This window comes from Trachinotus anak, unplaced genomic scaffold, assembly GCF_046630095.1.
Source record: "Trachinotus anak isolate AG129_WGS33_773 ecotype Australia unplaced genomic scaffold, CSIRO_AGI_Tana_v1 ptg000031l, whole genome shotgun sequence".
NCBI lineage: Eukaryota > Metazoa > Chordata > Actinopteri > Carangiformes > Carangidae > Trachinotus > Trachinotus anak.
The window spans coordinates 9,050,152-9,073,977 of NW_027273882.1; the positions used below are offsets into that span (position 1 = coordinate 9,050,152).

A 23,826-nucleotide genomic window follows, 5' to 3' on the forward strand; every position below is an offset into this window, starting at 1 on the left:
ATATATATATATATATAAAGAGAGAGAGAGAGAGAGATATAATATAATGGGAACAAAGTTAAATTATTATTGCTAATTTCATTGAGTTTTATTGTATGTATTGATGATGTGACCCTCAGTCTGAGGAGCTGTGAGAATCGATCCACTCCAGACCGCTCGGTGGCGGTAATGATACATTTCTGTACTTGCAGATTAAGCTCAAGAAGAAGAAGCGGAACCTGCAGCTGTAGAAGAAGAAGAAGAGGAAGTGTTTTGTTTTGTAGTCCTGACAGCAGCAGCCGTTAGCACCAGATAAACACGGAGACATGTCGGCTGCCGAGGACGACACCGAGCTCAGGGATCTCCTGATCCAGAACCTGGAGAACAACGGAGTCCTCAACAAGCTCAAGGTCCGGGAACCGGTTTGAACTTCACACCGGCTCCGTTTAACCGGGACTACCGATGCTAGGCTAGTGTTAGCTTAGCAGCTAGCAGTTCGGTTGAACGGGTGTCGGTAAAGTTACGGGGCTCGGTTCGGTTTTCTCTGGACCGGTTTCCCGCGGTTGTGAGTCTCTGACAGTTTGTTCAGCTTCAGCTTCTCTTTACGTTGATTTAAAACACGTTTGGTTAGAAGTTTGCTCCTCAGACTGTTGAACCGAGCAGACACAGGAGAAGCCACAGTTACTACCACTCCACTGCTCACTGTGTCGATTTGACCGGGAAATGATAGAAACCAATAAAAGCCCATCCCGGTGTCCAGGTGTCTCCAGGTGAACCAGCTGTCTGAAGGACCTGCAGTCAGGTTCATCAGTGTCACTCTGAGGCAGAACTGAGCTTCAGTTCGTCACTGAAGTAAATCAAAAAGCTGCCCTCACCTTTGACCAAGTTCAACCAGAGAATATCTGAAATGTTTCCTTGAAATTAATAATGAATGAGAGTCAGAGTAATAAAGATGCACTGAGCGTGATCTTTGGGCTGAACCTCGACGATAAAGGAAACGAGGCAAACAGGTTCACATGTGTCTGATCAAAGCTCCCGGTTCCTCCTGCAGGCCGAGATGAGGGCTGCCGTCTTCCTGGCCATGGAGGAGCAGGACAAGCTGGAGGTGATGGTCCACATTCACAGAGCAGAGTATGAACTGTAGCTCCTGTCACTTGTTAGTGAACACTTTGCTCTTCTTTTATCCTCAGAACAAAAGTCCTCTGATCAATGAAAACCTGAAGAAGTGTCTCAACACCAGAGACGGTGAGTGACTCCTTCTCCTCCGTCCGTTTGGTTGCGTGTCTCCTCTCCATCTGGTTTTCTCCTCCTCTGTGCTGCCGGTTCCATTGTGGGAATAAACGGAGCTCTGGTTGTGACGTCGGGCAGTGATTGATGCTGAGTGGCGCGGACGTGTTCTGGGGGGGCAGGTCTTCTGTATGAGGACCTGCTGTAGCTGGTGTTGTCACCACAGGGTGGAGCTGCGGCACCATCAGTCAGCTGGGAGCCTCTGAACCTGCTGAGTTGTTGTGGTTCTGTGTAGAACCTCATCGCCCTGCAGAACCCTCTGAGCTCAGAGAACATGTTCCTGCTGAACTCGACAGAGGTTCATCCTCAAACAACAAACGTTAACTTCCTCTTCACATGACGCAGTCAATCAACAGGAAGAACTGATTAAAAACAGTTTTTATCCTAATGAACTGAAAAACTTTGATTCTTGATGATAGATTCATCAACAGATTCACCAATAAAGGAAATGACCAGCAGTTATCAGCCTGATGACCTGATGACCTCAGAGGTCAGAGGTCAGAGACGGATTTTACTCCTGAACCTCTGAGAGTTTTATAGACAGAATCTCATCTCACCTGCAGCTCAGAATCAGAATCAGTTTTATTGCCAAATATTTTTTCACATACATGGAATTTGTGTTGGTGTTTGGTGCAAACAGTAACATAGGAAGTAGGGTTGTCACGATACCAGAATTTCAGTAGTCGATACCAATACCTGTGATTTTCCACGATTCTCGATACTAATTCGATACCACAATAAAAAATAAAAAAAACCAGGGCGGCCCGACGGCGGAGTGGTTGGGCACGCACCACATGAGCGGATGCTCTCAGCAGATGAGCTCCGGTTCGACTCCCGACCGGCCCGACTCTTTCCTGCGGGTCATTCCCCCTCTCTGCCCCTGTCCTGTCACTCTCTGCTGTCCTGTCAATAAAGGCAAAAATTATCTTTAAAACAAAAAAAAACAGAACCCATGTACTTTTAAATTCACTAATTTATTGAAAACTGCTTTAAACTGTCAAGAATTTAATACCACTATGAAAACAAGCAATACTGTGCTTTATGGTAATAAATAACAACAATATTCAACTATTTACACTCAAAAAAGAACAGCAGTGGCATGGAGCCATAAAACAAACAATATTCTTCTTCTTATAAATATGCAGATAAATAACTAAACTACAGTGGTGTGGAGCCTGATCTCACATCACTAAAACCTCTAACACCAGCCACTGTTTGCATGTCGGCTTGTTTGGGTCTAGAATTGCTCCGTATTCATCCGCCTCCGATGCAAAACATTTCCACTCGTGACTCTTCGTACCTGTTTCGTCACGGAGCCGACGTGTTGTTTCCGCTCCCACCTGCTGAAGCCCCTGTCATTGTTATCCACAGGCTGCATATAAAAGTTATTCTCTCAGGTTTTCTTCTTCAGCGCCGCTGACTGCTCTGTGCTGCTCACACGCGTCACTTCCGCCAAGAATCGACGCGGCTCTCCGCGGGAAAGTTGAATATTCGGTTCTGACGGTTCCAGAAAAAAGGTATCGATGTATTTTTTGCGTGTTGGTATCGAATTGGTACCGGAAGTATCGGTTCTTGTGACAACCCTAATAGGAAGAAGGAAAAGAGGAGAAACAAGTGAGAGAACAAGACACTTGAAAATAAATAGAAGAATAAACTTAGAGTAAAATTAAGATAAAGATGTGGGGAATGTAGTGCAAAATAGAGAAAATATATAAATATATACTGTATGAATATTTACACTGTGCAATGTAACAGGATGTCATGTCTACCTGTCCTGACTCACCTGTCCTGACCCACCTGTCCTGACCCACCTGTCCTGACTCACCTGTCCTGACCCACCTGTCCACCTGTCCTGACTCTCCTGTCCTGACTCACCTGTCCTCACCCACCTGTCCTGACTCACTTGTCCTGACTCACCTGTCCTGACCCACCTGTCCACCTGTCCTGACTCTCCTGTCCTGACTCACCTGTCCTCACCCACCTGTCCTGACTCACCTGTCCTGACTCACCTGTCCTGACCCACCTGTCCACCTGTCCTGACCCACCTGTCCACCTGTCCTGACTCTCCTGTCCTGACCCACCTGTCCACCTGTCCTGACCCACCTGTCCTGACTCACTTGTCCTGACTCACCTGTCCTGACCCACCTGTCCACCTGTCCTGACTCTCCTGTCCTGACCTACCTGTCCTGACTCACTTGTCCTGACTCACCTGTCCTGACCCACCTGTCCACCTGTCCTGACTCTCCTGTCCTGACTCACCTGTCCTCACCCACCTGTCCTGACTCACTTGTCCTGACTCACCTGTCCTGACCCACCTGTCCACCTGTCCTGACCCACCTGTCCACCTGTCCTGACTCTCCTGTCCTGACCCACCTGTCCACCTGTCCTGACTCACCTGTCCTGACCCACCTGTCCTGACTCACCTGTCCTGACTCACCTGTCCTGACTCACCTGTCCTGACTCACTTGTCCTGAATGTCCTGACCCACCTGTCCTGACTCACCTATCCTGGTCTTGCCGCAGGTCGCCTGGTTGCCAGTCTGATCATGGACTTCCTGCAGGTCTTTAACCTGGACTTCACCCTGGCCGTGTTCCAGCCGGAGATCAACTCGGTGAGACCCAACTGTCAGCGCCAGCGCTGACGTGACCTCAGAGTGTCTGTGGTCTGTGGTTGTGAAGCTCGTCATCATCTTCATCCTGTGCGCTGGTTCCTGTCAGATAAACAGGTTCAGAGACACTGAGACCTGGTCTACGTTCCCCGGTCTCCTGATGATGAGCTCTGTTCTTTACAAGCTTCAGACCACGAACAGCAGTCGTCCTCACTTCACCTCTGATGATCGACAGGTTTAAGCCTCAGTGTCATAGCCAATAATCAATCAGCTTTATTTCAGTCGTGATCATCCGTGAACAGTCAGCTGTCATTAGAAAGCGTGGTGCATTCAAGGTCACAGCTCATGACTCGTAAGCTGGTTAAAGGGTTAACCGCCACTAGTTACAGCTGGTTAAAGCGTTAACCGCCACTAGTTACAGCTGGTAAAAGTTCACCATCACTAGTTACAGCTGGTTAAAGTGTTAAATGTCACTAGTTAAAGCTAGTTGCAGCTTTAACCATCACTAGTTGCAGCTGGTTAAAGCGTTAACCATCACTAATTAAAGCTGGTTAAAGCGTTAACCGCCACTAGTTACAGCTGGTAAAAGTTCACCATCACTAGTTACAGCTGGTTAAAGTGTTAAATGTCACTAGTTAAAGCTAGTTGCAGCTTTAACCATCACTAGTTGCAGCTGGTTAAAGCGTTAACCATCACTAATTAAAGCTGGTTAAAGCGTTAACCGCCACTAGTTACAGCTGGTAAAAGTTCACCATCACTAGTTACAGCTGGTTAAAGCTTAAACTGTCACTAGTTACAGCTGGTTAAAGTGTTAAATGTCACTAGTTAAAGCTAGTTGCAGCTTTAACCATCACTAGTTGCAGCTGGTTAAAGCGTTAACCGTCACTAATTACAGCTGCTTTAACCAGCTGTAACTAGTGATAGTTACCGCTTTAACCAGCTGTAATTAGTGGTTAAAGCTTTAACCACTAGTTACAGCTGGTTAAAGTGTTAACCAGCAGACAGGGTCCTGAACAGACACACTGAGGTCCCTCTCTGGTTGGAATCTAAACACACAGGTGTACTCACTAAGCTCTCAGTGTGTTGTCATGTTCAGAGTTGTGTACTTGCTCCCTGTTTCTTTTAAATCTGCTCTAAAGTTGACTTGAGCTTGTGATCCATCACCTGTGAGAGGCTGAGGAGGACGAGCCTCAGCTGTGACCGCCATCTGTGTGGTCATCAGTGACCATAGTGATGACAGTGTGACACGTCAGCCTGTGTCTCTACATGAAGTGTAAATAAAGTTGTGTGACCCTGAATCAGACGGTTCATGCTGTTGTTACCTGGGGAGGTTTTATCATGGGCTCCTGTCTCCTCCAGGTGTTTGTTCCTTCACTCATGTCGGCCATGTTTTCTCTGGGTGGGCGGGGCTTTGTGTCTGCAGCTGAACGGTCTGGATGGACGGGACCTGGTCTGCAGAGATCTGGGTCTGTCAGAGTCTGAGGTGAACAGGAACTCTCCTCTGCTGCTGGAGCTGGTCCGGAGAGGACGGCACAAAGACAAGGCCAGCGTGTGCAGCGAGGTGAGGTGCCAGCCAGGTGTGGCTGTGACATCACTGCAGCCCAGTGATGTCACACTACAGCTCAGTGATGTCACAGAAGTAACAAGGTTTAAAAACTTCTCTGATTTCTCTCTTTGTGGCGTCTTGTTGTTAACAGGTTGACAGAAGTGGAAATATCCCCAAGGTGTGTGTGTGTGTGTGTGTGTGTTGTTGTTGTGCTGTTATGATCTGGGTCACTGAGCTGCAGACCGTCAGTAGAGGCTGAGGAGGCGGAGTTTTGGTTTCCTGTTGATCTCAGAGTGTCCTGGTTTCTACTGTTGATGCTGCTACACACTGCTGCAGCATCAGATCACCACACACACACACACTACTACACTACGTTCCTCTCTGCTGATCATCAGGTTCCTCACTGGTCATTTGTTCTTCAGATCAGTTTGGTGTTTACTGACGGTCAGTGAACTGAACATCTTTGTACGTTGGTGAGATGTTTATATACTTTTATTAGTTAAATGTGAGTTGTGTGCACACAGAACTCACTGAGGTCCAGGACATTACAGTCTAATCTATGAAAGAGAGGATGGAGCAGGGACAGAGCAGGCAGCCACCTCTTTAGTCTGTGTCCTTCATCACTGTCGCTGAGCCCTTCAGTGATTCCACTGAGGAACACGAGGGGACGGAGAGACCAGTCTCTGAGATCACATGACCCTCTTCACCACAGAGACTTAACATATGGACAAAACCAGTGAACCCCCCCAGCAGGAGAGCTGAGGCTCACTTCATTAGGATTCATATTCATAATACTGTGTGATCTGATCAGTAGACACTGGTAGATGCTGGTAGATGCTGGTAGATGCTGGTAGACGCTGGTAGACGCTGGTAGATGCTGGTAGAAACTGGTAGAAACTGGTAGACGCTGGTAGAAACTGGTAGACGCTGGTAGATGCTGGTAGAAACTGGTAGACGCTGGTAGAAACTGGTAGATGCTGGTAGAAACTGGTAGACGCTGGTAGAAACTGGTAGATGCTGGTAGACACTGGTAGACGGTGGTAGACGCTGGTAGAAACTGGTAGACGCTGGTAGAAACTGGTAGAAACTGGTAGATACTGGTCTTTGCCCAGCTCATAGGACCGTGTAAACCCTTTGTTATTGTTCTGCAGAGGAAGGAGCTGCCTGGCTCGGTGCAGTCTTACATAAACCTCTGATCTCCTGATGCAGGGAGGACGTGGGTCATGGTCTGAGACATGAGGATGGGTTGCCAGGTTATGTGACTGAGTCAGTGCAGTGTGAAAAATATGATCCAGATGTTAACGTCTTAATAATCATTAGAAAACATCTGTAATCCCTGAATGATGTCAGAGAGGATTATTTTGAAATTCTACCTTTAATTTATCCAGAGTTTAAACACAAAATCTTGAATGTTAAAAACTTTATTAGTAAATGTAAATGATCACAAAGAAAAGCACACACACAATCATGTAACATGTAAATCTCAGGTGTACTTCCCGTCCTCATGTCAGTAAAGTTATTTTGTCCCTCCTCTCCCTCTGTAGGAACCATCTCAGAAACAAATCACACACGCCCGCAGCAAATATGACTTCTATGACAAGGTGAGTTTCCAGGAACAGTGTGTCATCGTTTGGTTACCTGTGTATGACGTCATCGGTGTCAGGTATCGACTGTTGCTGTTGTTTCCCACCACAGGAGCGCAGCGGCTTGGTCTTAAAAGAAGATGTGACGAGCGTCTTCACGGATCTGTTCCCCAGTTTGAACAAGTAGGAAATATTTATCAAACATCTGCATGCAGCCTGGTTACCATGGTAACACATTCACTACAACTCAATATATTAGTTATCATGACGATATCAAACACCAGTCATCATCAGTAAACCTGTTCATTCCACCGCCACCAACAAACTTCAACAACACAACCAGCTGTTTGATCACAGTCACAACAACCTGCTGCCTCCATGGAGGTGGGGAAGGTGATTATAGATCACAGGGTCTAAGTAAAGATGGGCGGAGCCTCTGTGACGTCAGAAGGAGCTGCTCCACTGTGGCCATCTTGGCAGTGCCTGACTCCGCCCATAACTCCCAGCTAATCCAAATATGGTCAAAGAGGTGGGGTCTGGAGCTGATACTTTGGTTCGCTCATGCACCCGTCACTCAAAGAGGCCACGCCCTCAATTCTCCATCACTTCAGTCCTTAATAAAATGTGAACAGGTGAGTTGTATAAATTCAGCCGTACAGGTGTCATGAAGGAGGAAATGATCTCTAGAGACCAGAACAGTTTCTGTACCAGGCTGTAAACATGTTTCTTTCTGCTGTAAAGTTGGACATTTGAACATGGGAGTCTGTGGGACTGACTCACTGCTGATGAAGCCACTCTCAGCCAATCACATCAGAGGATCAGCTAGAGGCGGGGCTGTGGGTTTTCATCAGTCTGACTCTGTTTCAGTTTGAATTCTACTGTGTGTGATGTCACTGCCCTCTTCTCCAATCAGAGGCTGCAGATGTAGCAACATGTGTTGCGCTGCCTTCAGGTGCTGCAGGGATTTAGTGAACTGAAGCAGAAATACTCACACAGAGTCAGACAGCTGTGGACACAGACGCAGTCTCAGTCATTTCCAGATAAAATCCTTCTGAGACGTAGACGATGTAGACGCGGCTCCAGGCTGAGGAGTCATTGATGAAGATGGTTCCTTCTGTTGTTTCTGAGCATTTGCTCCAAGTGTTCACTTTGTTTTTGAACAGATGTGGATCGGACGCCAGAATACTAACAACTCTCTGCACAGCTTTGTTTAATGAACCCCCCGCCTGTTTGTCTGCCCCACCCACCCAACTGATGGGCTGGTGCTGGTTCTTGTGCTGCCATGACCACAGAGCCCCTGCAGCTCCAGGGCTTACAACACCTGTAGTTTAGTTTCCTCACCGTCTGTTTCTGTGCTGCTGGTTTCATCGTGGATGTTTCTGCTCAGATGTGGGTGTGGCCTGTTTCAGCTGAGTGCTGGTGTGTGTTCCTGCAGGAACATGTTGGAGAGGTTCATCAGTGACGAGCTCAGAGCTGCTGACAGAACCTTCCCTAAAGGTAAGATGTTTCCACTGATGTCTCACCCTGTTCTTCAGTCCTGACCTGGACTCCGGGGTTGGACCCCGTCTCATGGACCCTGTGTCTGGGCTCTGAGGTGTCTCTGTGTGTCCACAGCTGTAGACCTCCAGCTCTTTCTGGAGATGTACAGGCGTCTCTTCGCTCAGTGCAGGAGTGTGGTGAGTCTGACCCTCAGCTCCTGATGTTGTGCTTTTGTCTTTTTTTCTCCTGCACATGACCGTCTGAGATTGTCCAGATCAGTGGTTCCCAAACTGAGGGTTGGGGGTCTCTCCACAGGTCCATGGATAAACTTTAGCAGTGTCAAGACAAATAAAGACAAATAATTGATCTTGAAAGAATCAAAGTGTTTTGGTGGCAGCTGGGGGTTTGATAGAGTCATCAGGTCTGACGTCTCCGTGTCTCTGTTCAGGTCGTTCAGGACTCTGATGTGGGCCACCTCCCTGAGGAGAGGAGCAGCTCTCCCCCCGTCAGTAAGGTGCGTCTGCTCCCACAGCTGTGTGTAGTTGTGTAGTTGTATTGTGAGTGTTTCAAATACAGAAGGACCTGTGAGGCCTTACAGTTGGTGTCAGTACATCATCAGTGTTGTGGTGAGTTCTGGATGAATTCTGAAGTTATGACAATTTCCAGTTTTTATTGGCTGAGACATTTCTCCACTTGTACCAGTGCTTCCTGATTCAGTCACTAACTAGTAGCTACTAAGAGCTGAGGACTTAACCTGCAGACTGAAGGGTGTGTGAGGAGCTGCCCCAGCAGTCAGACACTGATAATCTAGGCCCTGACATCTTACCTGTCTCATCATTTTACCTGAGCCTGTGGCGGCAGGTTTGTCAGGTGTGTGTGCAACTGATGTTGGTGCGGTGTCAGGTGTGTAGACACTGATAGCTGCCCTGTCCCTGTCGTGCACAGATCCCCAGGTATAAAGGCCAGAAACACAGAGGACAGAGTCAGACAGCGGCCAAGGTAACGAGATGATGAGCAGAGGGCAGATGCACTAACACACACTAACACACACAGCACCTGCTCTCATTCTTATTAATGTCACATTTCACATTGAGCATTAACCCCTACAGCTGCCGACTGGTTCCTCAGAGTCACACCTGAACACACACGTCAAACATGTTGATGTGACTTACTCTTCCTGAGAATGTCCCTCCAGAATAAAGCTCCAGCCTGCAGAACTTCATTCAGAATCCTCCTGTTTTAATGTTTCCTTCAGGAACAGCTGTTCTACTGTTGTGTTGAACTTACAGGTGTAATGGTGTCATTAAAAAGAACAGCAGCACCAATAAAATGAATGATGATGATGATGATGATGAGTGTGGAGTAATGTCAGGTCTGGATACTGCAGCTCTGGAGTCAGAGAGAGAAGAGCTCAGTGCATCATGGGATCACAGCTGATTACAGCTGATTCAGCTGCTTTTAATGGGACAGTCTGACAACAGATATAAGTTATTGAACAGGGATCATCTTTCACTACTAACAATACAACTTCCACTGCCTCACAGTGCTATGATGATGATGAACTGCTGAAGAAGTGATGGACCCTTGTGGTTTAGTAAACAGTAGATCTTCAGTTTTTATATCTGCTCCTTCAGTCACTGATGCTGATGATCTCCAGGTATAAACTCAGAGACTGACGGAACCAGATACTGTTATCACTCCTGGGGGGATTTAATGTGTCCACCCAGGTATCAGGTCTCCATCACTACTGCAGTCATGTGACCTGGGAGTCTCTGGACCCCTCTGCAGAGAGTCCAGATCTGCTCTGTGGTGTTGAACCAGAGTGAAAACAGGACACACAGGTCTAGTTTGACTGTGTGGAGGCCAGTGACCTGACCCAGGATCAGCCTCAGAAACCTGAACCAGGACAAACTGAGGTGGTCAGCAGCTGCTCTGACTCCCCTGTCTGCTTTAGTCCTGTGATGGTCACATGACTCTGAGTCAGTGGAGATCAGCAGCTTCAGCTCAGGTTTAACCTGCAGTAAATCAGAGACCAGATCCTAGTAAAGGCCCAGTGAGACACCAGGTGTGGCCGACCCACCTGCACGGTAACGGCTCAGTGTAATGTCCACTTCCTCAGCTCTAACAGAGACCAGAGCGGTGGCAGGAAACACGGTGAAGCCTCAGCTCTTCTGTCAATGTAAAAGCATGACCCCCCCCACACTCCTAGTAGGCTTTTAATGTGAAATATCTGCAGGAAGTGTCAGGTTTTATCGATGGGAACTTGACTGATTGTAAAAAGGCAAAGTAGAAGTGGCTGAAAATAAAGGTGTGAACAGAGACACAGCTTATGAAGCAGAGTGTGGGTGGATCAGTGCTGTGGACGTGGACATTACACTGAGACAGATAATCACACACCCAGGCAGAGGGTTCAGTCTGTAGCTGATCGACACTGACTCCACTGTGTGAACATCACGGAGCCAGAGGCAGCGACTCTCTTCTTCTTTGAAACCTCTGGACGCGTTCTCATTCAGTGGTTGAATATTTGTGATGATGAACCGTGACGCGTGTCGTGTTTCCTGTCCTCGATCAGGACTCGAACTGCGTGACGTCTCTGGGTAAAGGAGACTTCCAGGTGCAGCAGGTGTCCGACAACAGGACCTCCTCCTTCGGAGTGAGGAGGGAGCGTCTGGACCTGGACCTGGAGGTGGAGGATGACCTCGATGAAGGCGATTCATTCTTCGACGACCCGCTGCCCAAACCGCAGAAGACATACGGCTGGTGAGGACACCTGAACTCAGTAACCTGTTCACTGCTCAGTCTGGCCACAATAAGAAAGTTGACGTGTGGCCCCGCCCACCTGAAACCACAGTGAAACACAGGTTTAAAGGAACAGTCGAGGGGTTTGGAGCAGATGGAGCTGAGTAAGAACAACAATCCAGACAGGATCCGTAGATGACACTGAATGTTTGATCAGTTTCATCCTTATCTGAATCTAAATACTTTACATTGGAGCTTTAAATAATTAAAATACAGTGGTTTATCTGAAGCGTTGCTCTCCATCAGAAGATATATCTGTGGTTTTAAGAACCAGAAACCATCTCAGTGTAGTTTTACATCTCCTCTCTCAGGCTTCTCTCTGGGTTTGAGGGTCCGGCTGTGTCGGGAACCGCCCACTGACGTAGTGTGTGGTGTCAAAATGAGGATGTTGTGCGTTCCAGCTGCATAATATGTGAATTTAGTGTACATGGGAAATACCCGGATGTAAACTAGATTAGCAGGAATTTGTCAGTATGCGCCTTGAGTATACTGGACATACTGAAGTGCCCATGATGCATTGAGGCTCTTGAAACCACAGTGACCTGCTTTATAATCAAAAACATATTGACATCTACCTTTAGACTGTAAATTCTCACATTAACCATGATACCGTTTGCAGTTTGTCATATTTTGCAAAATGAAAATAAAGTTAACAAGTGTATCTTCCCTAAACTAAAGGCTTCAGAGGAAGAAGAGCAGCACTAAACCTTCGTTATTTCATCTTCACGATGTAAAAAGTCCCCAGGCCCTCATTAGTACCCACAAACCACCTGGTTCTGGCTGCGTCTGGTCTCTGTTTGTCTCTGCTGCAGTCAGCTGTGATTTGAACTACATGTGAAGGTCTGGTCAGTGAACATCCTGAGAGACGACCGACTGTCAGCACATCCAACATCTGTTTTGTGTCTGTGCAGCGAACACTGAGAAAAGGGTCCTGAAGTCTGACAGCACCGGTTTCAGTTTCCTGCTGAAAGCCTCAGGTGTTCACAGGTCGTCGCTGTGTTTCTCAGAGGTCTGGAGGGATTCAAGTTTCCTCTTTCTGTTTCCTTCACACTGTGTTTACTTCTTCAGGCTCCGCCCACTCTACTACTTCATTTTGAAAAGTCGTCTCTACTTCTACGTTTCAGTTTTACACTGGTGTCTTCAGTGTAGGCGGCTGGTCGTGTGTTATTACGTGTGTTTCCATGAAACTGCTTCATGAACAGTCTGAGCCTGTGAACTTAAAACGATGGAAACACTACAGACTAACATTCTTCTGAATTGAAATACAAACACTCTTTTCTCATTGGATGTGTGTCCCCTGATCTCACCTGTCCAGGTGTCTGTCCCTCCTCCCACAGTGCTTGCCCCGTCACACCTGTTTCTGTACTTCCTGCTGCTGTGCTGTCTGGTTCTTGTCTCGTGTCTCCTTGTCTTGTCTTCTTTCCTCACCTGTCCTCCTCTACCTGTGCGTCACCCCTCCTCCCCCTGCAGTGTTGTCCCTCTGAGGGAGGAGTGTCTCTCTGGGCCCGTCGTCTCCCCCATGAGGCGAGGCCAAAGCCTCAGCGAGTGAGTGTGCACGATTTGCTCAGGTGTCAGACGAGTCAGATCAGTGAACCTCAGTGAGACGGCTGCGGTTCAACTCTCACTGGTTTAATCCCTGCTGTGATGTCATCATGTAACGTGTGATGTCATCAGGAGCTGCTCCGCTGACTCACTCACAGAGACTCTGTTTGACATCGTGGACTCAGACACAAGTGCTGGTCCCAGCGGGACGACAGTGACGGGTCGGATTACACCTCACTGTCGGCTCCGTCAAAGCGCTCGGTCTCTGAGGAGGAGGTGGGCGAGCGGCGAGAGGCGGAGCAGCTCCGGCCGTCTTCTCTGAGAGAGAGAGAGAGATCATATTAATGAGTCCTCACAAGTGGAGAAGAACAAATGTCCTGAAAACCTTTCTCCTCTCTCTCTCTCTCTCTCTCTCTCTCTCTCTCTCTCTCTCTCTCTCTCTCTCTCTCTCTCTCTCTCTCTCTCTCTCTCTCTCTCTCTCTCTCTCTGGTCTCAGTCTGACTGTCCTGGCTGGTGACTTAGAGGGCGAGCGAGATGATTCTCTGTCTGAACACAGTCAGAGCTCTGAGCTCAGGTGAGCTGCAGGTGTGCCCCTCTCTGTCTCTCTCTCTCTCTCTCTCTCCTCTCTCTCTCTCTCTCTCTCTCCCCTCCCTCCCCTCTCTCTCTCTCTCCCCCCCTCCCCTCTCTGTCTCTCTCTCTCCCCTCTCCCTCTCTCTCCTCTCTCTCTCTCTCTCTCTCTCTCTCTCTCTCTCTCTCTCTCTCTCTCTCCCCTCCCTCTCTCTCTCTCTCCCCTCCCTCCCCTCTCTCTCCTCTCTCTCTCTCTCTCTCTCTCCCCCCCCCCCTCTCTCTCTCTCCCCCCTCCCTCCCCTCTCTCTCTCTCTGGGTTATATTGGTGATTGACTCTGTTGTGTGAAGTGATGTAATAAAAACGTGTGTGAGCAGGTGTGTTACAGTGTGTGTGTGTGTTACAGTGTGTGTGTGTGTGTGTGTGTGTGTGTGTGTGTCCTCAGCTGACTGTGTGCTGTCTGTATCCCAGGAAGGTGGAGGCGTCTGGGGCCAGAGAGAGTCCTGCAGGGTCCCTGTCTGAGGCCCCGAGACCAGGAGGAGGAGGAGGAGGAGGAGGCAGCATGTCAGAGCAGAACCACAGCAGGAACGGTCAGTTTGATTCTGAACGTCTGACTAGACAAACACCTGCAGCAGATGTGACAAACACCTGCAGCAGATGTGACAAACACCTGCAACAGATGTGACAAACACCTGCAGCAGAGAAACACCTGCAACAGACAAACACCTGCAGCAGATGTTGATATTTTTCTGAAGCCAGATGTTTCCAGTTTGTAAGTGAAGTCTCTGAAACAGAACTGATTCTCTTCTCACAGGAGCCTCAGAGTCCAGAGAGAAGGACTTCAGAGACTCCAAGGCCCCAAATGATAAAACTGGATCTCTGCATCTCGGTGGGAGCCAGACTCATCCTGCACCTCAGACTTTTATTCATGTGTTTGATCTTTAAGGACTCACAAACTTTGTTTCAACAGATGATGATGTTGAGTATGACGACGACTTCAACAGGTGAGACTGACATCATCATACAGACTGAGCTGTTAAATGTGTTGCAGTTGTGTGTCAGTGTCCAGTTACTGCTTTATACTGACTGGACCAATAAAGTTTATTCAAATCAGTGATTACATCAGACACAAGGCCATAACATAACTGGAGATAAAACAGGGAACAGAACAACACACACACGTATAAACACACACAGCACACACACGTTACTTCCTGTTTACTGAGTGAAGAGATGAATCATGGGAACTGGCTGAGTATCCAGATGTTGGGACATGTTTCCAGCTGCTGACATGTTGCACACATGATCACCTGAAGGAGGAGACTGTGACATGTACAGGAAGTGAGTAGGTTGTGTTTTTCAAAGTAAGGGCACTGTGTTGTGTGTCTTTATGTGAAGTGACTTGTTGTCGTTGACCTCTGACCCTCCAGTCTGCTCCTGACATTTCTTCTTCAGTGGTGTGTTTGAAAGTAGCTGTAGATGACTCTTCTGTTCACTGTATCTGCTTCCTGTTGTCGTTTCAGTCACCGCTCAGATTTCTCCAAGAGCGAGCTGAGCATCGGCGAGGACATCGAGGAAGTCTCCATCGAGGGACCGGACAACAGCGACAAGGTGATCAGACCCGCGCTGTGCCTGAGGCTCCTGGTTCAGGTCCAAGTCCCTAAACTAAACCACGTGTTTGTTCTGCTCTGCAGCTGGATGACTCCACCCAGGACCTGAGCGTCTCTCAGCTTAGTCACAGTCATGGAGCTGACTACATGGAAGAGGTGGCCTGACGCTCCCATCATGCATCGCTCTCGGCTTTTCCGTCACCTCTTTTATCGTCAATATTTAAGTCTGTACAGTTTCACTGAGCAAATAAATGGATTTGATTTGAGAGCTCGTTCTCTGCAGAATCATTTAGAAGGAACCCGGTCCCTGACCTGCAGGCCGGACCCGGTCCCTGACCTTCAGGCCGGCCCGGTCCCTGACCTGCAGGCCGGACCCGGTCCCTGACCTGCAGGCCGGTCCTGGTCTCACCTGTTGGATGATCTTTGATATTCTTGATGTTTAAGTGTTGAAAATATCTGATGACGTATCAGCTGAACAGAAACACAAATGAAGATTTCTCAGTCAGTTATTGATTATTTATTAATATCTTTACTGAGCAGGATGCAATGCACTAAAACTGTTTTATTTTCAAACACTTACACACAGGAAACAACAACTCAAACTCAAACTTCATAATATATGAGAGCAGTGCTCTGTTTTACCAGTGCAGGAAAAACACTGCAGCTACCAGGTGACGCCCCAGAAACCCCCCAACAACCACCCCATGCACTAACAACAACTTCCTGTCATTCACTAATGTCCCTTTACAGCCAACACACACCCTGGAAATGTTTCAACGACCTACAAACAGCATCAGGCTTTTATTTTGAAAGACAAGTCAAAACTTTTAATATACAGTCTATGGTCAAACCTCAGCTCGCTCTCCCTCCCTCCCTCCCTCACACACAGATTCAGTTTAACTTCCTCTTCTTGATGATGACATCATGTCTATAAACCCACTCAGACAAACTGAGGCTGCAGAACTTCACTGAGAATCCTCCTGTTTCTAAGTTTCTTCAGTATCACAGTGAAACAGAGACATCAGGGATCACAGCTGATCACAGCTGATCACAGCTGATGGAATGTGAACAGATATGAGGTTAAAGTGTGACCCACTGACAGGACAGAAGCATCCTTTTATTTTTCAGTGTTTTGCAGCCTGAACCTAAAGAGTCTCAGAGGTAAAACCAGTAACCAGCTGTCAGCTGGAAATCAGATGACAAAGCCAGATCTCAGCTGTCAGTTATTTCACTTTTAAGTTTAGTGTGAGGATGAGACCAACAGAATGACACCTGCTGCAGCAGACAGAGGGAGTGGGAGAAAGAGGAAGACTTCAGAAAGTCTATTTCCCTTTTCTCAGCAGTGTTTCAGTGTCGACACCAGCACCTCACCATCACCTGCAGCAGCAAACCTGTGAGTCCTGCTCTTATTCACCTCTTCGATCTTGAACTTGGTTTTGCTGTGTTTTTGTGTCTTTTCACTTTGTAACGTGAAACTTCAGACCTTTGGTCCACTTCTGTCTTTTTTCTCTTTCACTTTTCATTTTAAGGAACATTTTGTTCCTTATTAACGTTTTGTTTCCTGTAGAATCTGTAAGTTTCTGCTTGAACGGTCAGAGGACATGTCCAGCTGTCGTCCTCTGGAGACACAGGTGTTAGTTAACACTAGATTTTTAATGTAGCAGCAGACAGACAGGAATGAGGTTGGTTTGTGTCTCGGCAGTGGCGTGACACTTTTACACTTCTACACTTTTGAATTTCCTTATAGGGATCAATTAAGTCTTTTTTTTAATCTTTATCTTTATTTTTTTAATCTTTATCTTTGTTTTTTTTATCTTTATCTTTTTTTATCTTTATCTTTATTTTTTTATCTTTATCTTTGTTTTTTTGTCTTTATCTTTTTTTATCTTTATCTTTATTTTTTTAATCTTTATCTTTGTTTTTTTTTATCTTTATCTTTATTTTTTTATCTTTATCTTTATTTTTTTTATCTTTATCTTTGTTTTGTTTTTTTATCTTTATCTTTTTCTAACCAGAATCTGGACCAGGCTCTTTTCATGACAGCAGCAGGAGTAAACCTCTGAACCTCAGGTCCTGTCTCATGGTTTCGTGCTGAAAGTCTCCTCCACCTTCTGCTCTGTCTGCTCATCCTCACCTTCCTCCTTCTGTCTGAACAAGTTTCAGGATTATTCCTCTGAACTGACACTAAACTGATCAAATCTGCAGTAAAGAGGAAAAATATCTAAAATCACTTCTATGTTAATCTTCATCATATTTACCATTAACTGACAATGACACAGTGACAATGTTTTCCCGCCTCAGTTATGTGATAAATTAGTGTAATTGGTTTGTTTTCTTGCGGCTGCTGCCTCTTAACAGTAAATGATGAAGCTGTAACATCATAACTGATCTCAGTACAGCAGAAGCCGAGAAAGGACAGTTTACCTGGCTCACTTTCTGTAGCCAATCACGCGTCAAAGATCCAGGATGATCCTCAGTGATGAAGCTGCATCCAACACATCAACACAAAATTAACACACCTGCACCATGAAGCAGCTTCACACCAAAGCAGTTGTTGCCTCGGTTATTGACGGACGTCTGAAGAGACCAGAGGTCACAGGGAGGGAAACGTTCATCAGCTGAAAAAAGTTCAGCTGTTATTTCTTTATGTGACGTGGTCGCTCGTCTTCCTGAGTCCACGCACAAAAACAACAAATAAAAGATTATGAAATGACTCAGTATCAATAAAACCTGAGGAACTAAACAAACCAATCAACAACTGACAAAAACACAAAAACCAGATTCTCACAAACGCACAATAACAGGAGGAAGGTGATATTTATACTGTTGACCTAAGCCCCGCCCCCTTGGATCAGTTACCGGACTGATCAGGGACCTGAGAACTAAACTCCTCGGCGCGGCACCTCCTAGAGGCAGAACATCCTGTCTGCGGAGTTTTTGAAAAGGGCTGGAAAAGTTGACCGTGAGGTCAGTGAGGCCCATCCACCTGCTGACTGTGGTGAGGTCCAGGTCTTTGTCCAGGCCAGATCCAGTCCAGGTCTTAAGTGAACTCCGGTCTCAGACTGTGATCAGCTGATGGCTGAAGGAAGTCCTGTATTTAGAGGAAGTGTTTACACACACAGAGACATTTGTACCTGTCAGGTAGACAAACACCTGTGCAGGTGACGCAGCAGCTGTAACACGTGTCGTCCTGGTCCTCACCACCTAACTGCAGACCCAGACCCAGACCCAGACCCAGATCTGGATCTGGATCTGGATCTGGTTCTGGTTGTGGGCTTTGTGTCAGGTTTAATAAAGTTCTTGTTCCAGATCAGGACTGGTCAGCCAGCAGGTTCAGGACCAGCTGGTCCACGTGTGTGTTTTACTCCAGGTGACATTTGAAATAGAGGAAGTGGCAGAGGACAAACTGAGCCGCTGCCGTCGGCTCTGAGGTCGTACGGCGAGCAGAAGTAGAGCAGGCACACGAGACACAAGCCATTTGAGGAACCAGAATCAGAGTTGATCTGTGGCCTCAGTCTATGGTTCTCAAGGTGAACACACCTACCACACACACACACACACACACACACACACTGATCTGCACTGGCAGCTCAGTGCTCACTTTATTAGGTACAGTGACTCCTGTGATCTTTTATTTGTTTCCTTCTCGTCGGTTTAAATTGCGACTTGAAGTCTCCTCAGAGCGTCTGAACCGTCCCATGATCCTCGGGGTGACTGTAATCGAGACCTCAGAGGGGAGAAGAAACCACACATGAACTGGGTCACTCGCTGTTCTGACCTCTTTTTCTGCAGACTTCCTCTCATTGTTCACATAATTATGTTTCGTGTGAAACCTCGTTACTTCACCAGCAGAGCGAACTCAGAGCCCCCGTCGCACCGACAATCAAACACACTGACATTTGTGCCAGTTTCACCTGATTTAAATATGAACTGATGAAACCTGCAGAGAGTCAGAGTGAGAGACTGAGTCACCGGTGACGTCTCTGATCGAGGAGCTTATGACTCTAAGATGTTTAAGATCCTGTAAATGGAGCTGGAGACCTGGGTCTCTGGGGGTCCGGAGTCAGAGCAGCTTTATTGTTTAAACTGGATGTGAAGAAGCAGCAGATCTCACACCTTTACTGCAAAGACGTGAAACAGGACAGAAGATCTTAGTATGAGCAGTTCACATAAAGCAGCTGAAGACCCCGTTCACACCTGGATCTGAATCCAGATTCTGTATCCACATCATGAAGGATCAGATCTGTGCTCTTGAGTTTCCACCTGGTGTCTCGTAGACCTGGTCCACGCCGGTGGAAACATTTGTACAATGTGCTGAGAATCAATTAAAGTCCTGGTTTTGATTGAAAACCAAGTAAACTACTTAAAAATTCAAATGTTTTAATAAACATCTGTGTGTTGCTCCACTTCTACAGTAAAGAGCGTTCCAGTGTCACATTCTGGAACAAGATTATTGTTATTATTATTATTATTATTATTATTATTATTATTAACTAAAACTAACTTTAACTGAACTTTCATGAACTGAAATAAAATAAACACCAGGATTTTTTTTTTTTTTAAACTAAAGCTAAACTGAAACTAATAGAAACTTAAGTCAATGAGGAAACCTGCTTTAAAAATTAATTAAAACTAAACTGAACACAAAAAGTCAAAATAAAATGAAAATAAAAACTAATGAAAAATCCAAGACTATTAAGACCAGCACCCAACATGTAGGAGCCAATATAAACACACAGATCACTTCAGAACGAATCTACTGTTTTATCACCTCCGCAGGTCTGAGGCTAAAGGTCTGAGTCTCTGTTTGGCTCCAGGTCTCCACCCACACCCCCCACTCAGGAGCAGGGGGGCAAGATTAGACCTGAATGTTGTTTTTCAGAAATGTAAACAACATTTTTGCCTCATGAGATCCAGACACACACACACACACACACACACACACACATACACTAAATTAAATTAAATTAAATTAAATTAAATTAAATTAAATTAAATTAAATTAAATTAAATTGTGTAAATTCTTAAATTCAGGGAAAAATTTTAATGTTGAAGTTGAAAAGTCGTCAGTTATTTTGACTTTTTAACAGGAAGTGGAAAAAGAGGGACTTTCATAATAAAATGTATTTTTAGTAAACAACAAGACCTACCACAGGCACAGGATTACAAACTGTTTTATATTTAATATTTTCATTATGTGTGTGTTTTGCTTCACTGTGTCTTTAAATGCTGCTGCGTCTTGACAGAAGAATGCAGCTCCGGCTGTAAACCGGATCAACCAGCTGTAAACCTGTGATCATACACCCAGTTAACTCGGTCTAGACTCTAGAGCTTCCTGGTGTCAGGACCTGGTGTTTGACTTGTGCAGGGCTGAGACTCGGACCATCACACTGAGATCGGGACTTTAACTCGGGACCCGGCAGCTCTTCAGTGTTTGAGCCAGATGTTCAGGTAGATCTGTCTGATCAGTAACATGCAGCTGTAACGGCTGACGCTGCTGGTCCGTCTCCTCTGTTTCTTCCAGAAGTGAAAGTGATGACACACTGAGGTTTTATGGGACGTTTAGTGCTGTGTGTTTTGTACTTGGCTGTTTCCTCCAGTCTCCAGTCCTCTGCAGCGGCCGGAGTCCAGACTGTGCAGTTGTTCTTTTAACTTTATTGTCACGTTGGTTGGAAAAGAGAAAAAAGACAGTTTCTCTTGCTGCATCTTCTCCTCTTGTTCCCATCAACAGTTAATTAATTAACATTTTCTTTGTCGATGTCACTGTAGTAAATGTGAAGACGTGACGAGTCTCTGACGGTTGTTTGTATGATTTATTTTTTACTTTTAACCTCTGAGGTTTTTACCTGCTCAACACCTGAGAGTCGTCCAGTGAAACTCCACCAGACACCATCACCGCTCTGTCTGATGTTCTCTCTTTTCTGTCTTTTACAGCAGGACAACAAAAAGATGGACTACACACTGGAGGACTATGTGTTCAACCAATCAGATTACGACTATAACGATACCGATTTGGTTCCACCTTGTTCTTACCAGAACAACCACAGCGTGGAGCAGGTGGTCGGTCCATATGTCCACTCCATCATCTGCATCCTGGGCTTAGTGGGGAACAGCCTGGTGATTGTCACCTACGCCTTCTACAAGAGGACCAAGTCCATGACTGACGTCTACCTGCTCAACGTGGCCATCGCGGACCTGCTGTTTGTGGCGGCGCTGCCTCTCATCGTCTACAACGAGCTGTCGGCGTGGTCGATGGGGCCGGTGGCCTGCAAGCTGCTGCGCGGCTCCTACAGCGTGAACCTGTACAGCGGCATGCTGCTGCTCGCCTGCATCAGCACCGACCGCTACATCGCCATCGTCCAGGCCCGCCGCAGCTTCAGACTGCGCTCGCTGCCCTACAGCCGCCTCATCTGTGCCGTCGTGTGGACCTTCGCCTTTCTGCTGTCCATCCCCACCTTCTGCTTCTACAACTGGTACGAGCCGTCCCACATCGGGAACATCCACATGTTGGGGGAGAATCTGACCAACACCTGGGACGACCATATGTTGGGGAAGAATCTGAGCAACTTCTTGGACAACTACATGTACGAGGAGGAGGATCTGAGCAACAGGCCTCCACAGTACGTCTGCGAGTTCAGGTTCATGGACAACAACACAGCTTGGGCGACCAAGGTGGCCGTCCCCAGCACCCAGCTAGCTGTGGGCTTCTTCCTGCCGCTGTTCATCATGATCCTCTGCTACACCGCCATCATCATCACGCTGCTGAGAGCCAGAAACTTCCAACGGCACAAGGCGGTGCGGGTGGTGCTGGCCGTGGTGGTGGTGTTCGTCGCCTGCCACCTGCCCTACAATATGGTGCTGTTGTACGACACCGTCACCATGTTCCAGCTGAAGGACTGTGAGGTGTCGGACGCCCTGCAGGTGGCCAAGACGATAACGCAGACCATCGCCTACCTGCACTGCTGCCTGAACCCGGTGCTGTACGCCTTCGTCGGGGTGAAGTTCAGGAACCACTTCAGGAGGATCATCCAGGACCTGTGGTGTCTGGGCAAGAGGTACATCGCCCCACGCCGCTTCTCCAGGGTCACCTCCGAGGTCTACGTCTCCACTCGCCGCTCGGTGGACGGATCCAGTGAGAACGGCTCGTCTTTCACCATGTGAGGACGTCCGGCGTGTTCATCTGTGGACCAGAAACTTCCTGTCCAATCCAAATATCACTGGAGCTGAGCTCGAGGTCTGCAGGTCTCTGAGAGTCCAAATGTTTTGTAATGCTGTGTTGCTTCAAGCTCTGGTTCTCAGCCACAAGATAAATCAGGGTTCAGCTGATTTAGAAGATGAGAAATGTTTGTCTTTATCTTTGATTTCTGAGAAGATTTAACTGAGAAATACGCCTTGTCTCCTTGTTGTCTCTTCGTTGTCGTTTTGTCTCTTTGTTGTTGTTTTGTTGTCTCTTTGTTGTCGTTTTGTCTCTTGGTTGTTGTTTTGTCTCTTTGTTGTCTCTTTGTTGTTGTTTTGTCTCTTTGTTGTCTCTTTGTTGTTGTCTTGTCTCTTTGTTGTCTCTTTGTTGTCGTTTTGTCTCTTTGTTGTTTTGTTGTCTCTTTGTTGTTGTCTTGTCTCTTTGTTGTCTCTTTGTTGTCGTTTTGTCTCTTTGTTGTCGTTTTGTCTCTTTGTTGTTGTTTTGTCTCTTTGTTGTCTCTTTGTTGTTGTCTTGTCTCTTTGTTGTCTCTTTGTTGTCGTTTTGTCTCTTTGTTGTTGTTTTGTCACTGTCCTGTGACAACCTTGTATCTCCAGAATGTCACTTTTTAATGATGAAGGCCGGCCCAGTCTTCCTCAGTCAGTTTGATTTAAAACCCTGATTAAAAAACGGGACTGAGTGAGATAACCCTTCACATGTCTGGAGATACGAGGTTTTCACTGGACAGAGGCGGATGTTTGAATCATTATGAATCATAACCAGCATTTCTTCAGCATTTAGACCTTCAAAATAAAATAAGTGGGTGATAAACTTGATTTCCTGGTGGCTCCAGGCTGCAGCAGCTTTTCTTTCTTTAAACTTCCTCTGAGGATTTTCAGGATTAAAAGCTTAAAAGTTTTTTTTACAGAACTGAAGGAGTCTGAAGAGCTTTGGATTTGAACTCTGTGTGACCTCCACTCACTTCTTTTCGTTTTAACCTTGCTGTCATCAGCCTATATTTTCTTTGACCTGTTTGTGTTACTGTAATTTTTTGGTCATGTATGATTTTATTTTGTATCCTTGGATTTGACTGTAATTGTAATCACATCTCTTCAAAATAAAATGCTGTTTCTTTTATGAAAAGGCTTTTATTTATTTAGCCCATGGAGATTGTTGGTTGAAGGAGAGGTCTCACTCTGTTCTTTGCCCACATCTTCCAAACTCTGCTCGATTGTTGCTCTGTTTGGTTTTTCAGCAGAAAGTTTCAGCTGCTGTCTGTGTTTGGAGGACCACCGCCACCAGGACACCACAGAAGAAGAGACAGGTGAGACATTCTGCGGTTGTGAAACTCACGTTTACCCTCAAACACCTGGTTTTATCTTCAGTCCTCTGTCTGGCCTCTGTCTCACTGTGAGACAGTGACGGTTCCACTTTATAAAGGTTTTTCATTTTAGTTTGGTGACACTTTATTTTTCACATCCTGTATTTTTCAGCTCATTTCCTGGAAACTTTCCTCATGATTTCCTAAAATTACTTTGTTTAGCTGTTAATTAGCAGGACAGGCCGACACAGTTTGGTCCTCCTCACGAGGGAGGTGGAGAAAGTGTGACACACGGTTCAGACAGGAAATGATCGGAGCGTCTTTATGTTGCAG

General features: G+C 46.5%; 2 protein-coding genes and 1 long non-coding RNA gene across 9 annotated transcripts; all 3 read left to right on the forward strand.

Moving 5' to 3' along the window:
* The first annotated feature begins 205 nt into the window (after positions 1 to 205).
* On the forward strand, positions 206 to 15,264 carry cep43 (centrosomal protein 43). Of its 4 annotated transcripts, XM_071467328.1 has the most exons (19): positions 206 to 389; positions 1,031 to 1,084; positions 1,170 to 1,224; positions 3,789 to 3,877; positions 5,298 to 5,435; positions 5,572 to 5,598; positions 6,965 to 7,021; positions 7,116 to 7,186; positions 8,439 to 8,500; positions 8,618 to 8,679; positions 8,931 to 8,996; positions 9,428 to 9,481; positions 11,055 to 11,242; positions 13,320 to 13,397; positions 13,860 to 13,978; positions 14,203 to 14,277; positions 14,359 to 14,392; positions 14,912 to 14,999; positions 15,083 to 15,264. In XM_071467328.1, exons 1-19 carry the CDS (start codon positions 306 to 308, stop codon positions 15,161 to 15,163), a joined length of 1,482 nt encoding a protein of 493 aa, XP_071323429.1. In that variant the 5' UTR covers positions 206 to 305; the 3' UTR covers positions 15,164 to 15,264. The 4 variants fall into 4 exon arrangements, with proteins under 4 accessions (XP_071323429.1, XP_071323430.1, XP_071323431.1 ...); XM_071467329.1 differs by lacking the exon at positions 9,428 to 9,481 and having other exon boundaries at positions 207 to 389; XM_071467330.1 differs by lacking the exon at positions 13,320 to 13,397 and having other exon boundaries at positions 208 to 389.
* LOC139612129 (uncharacterized) lies at positions 1,233 to 2,219 on the forward strand. Its single transcript, XR_011686442.1, has 2 exons — positions 1,233 to 1,797; positions 1,830 to 2,219. It is a non-coding gene; the product is annotated as an uncharacterized lncRNA (long non-coding RNA).
* A 995-nt stretch (positions 15,265 to 16,259) lies between the features above and the next one.
* Positions 16,260 to 23,309, forward strand: ccr6a (chemokine (C-C motif) receptor 6a). Of its 4 annotated transcripts, none has more exons than XM_071467339.1 (2): positions 16,260 to 16,391; positions 20,933 to 23,309. In XM_071467339.1, the coding sequence occupies exon 2, from the start codon at positions 20,948 to 20,950 to the stop codon at positions 22,157 to 22,159; it is 1,212 nt and encodes a 403-aa protein (XP_071323440.1). In that variant the 5' UTR covers positions 16,260 to 16,391; positions 20,933 to 20,947; the 3' UTR covers positions 22,160 to 23,309. The 4 variants fall into 4 exon arrangements, with proteins under 4 accessions (XP_071323440.1, XP_071323442.1, XP_071323441.1 ...); XM_071467341.1 differs by having other exon boundaries at positions 16,294 to 16,391; positions 20,936 to 23,309; XM_071467340.1 differs by lacking the exon at positions 16,260 to 16,391 and adding an exon at positions 20,199 to 20,449 and having other exon boundaries at positions 20,936 to 23,309.
* Positions 23,310 to 23,826: the final 517 nt, after the last annotated feature.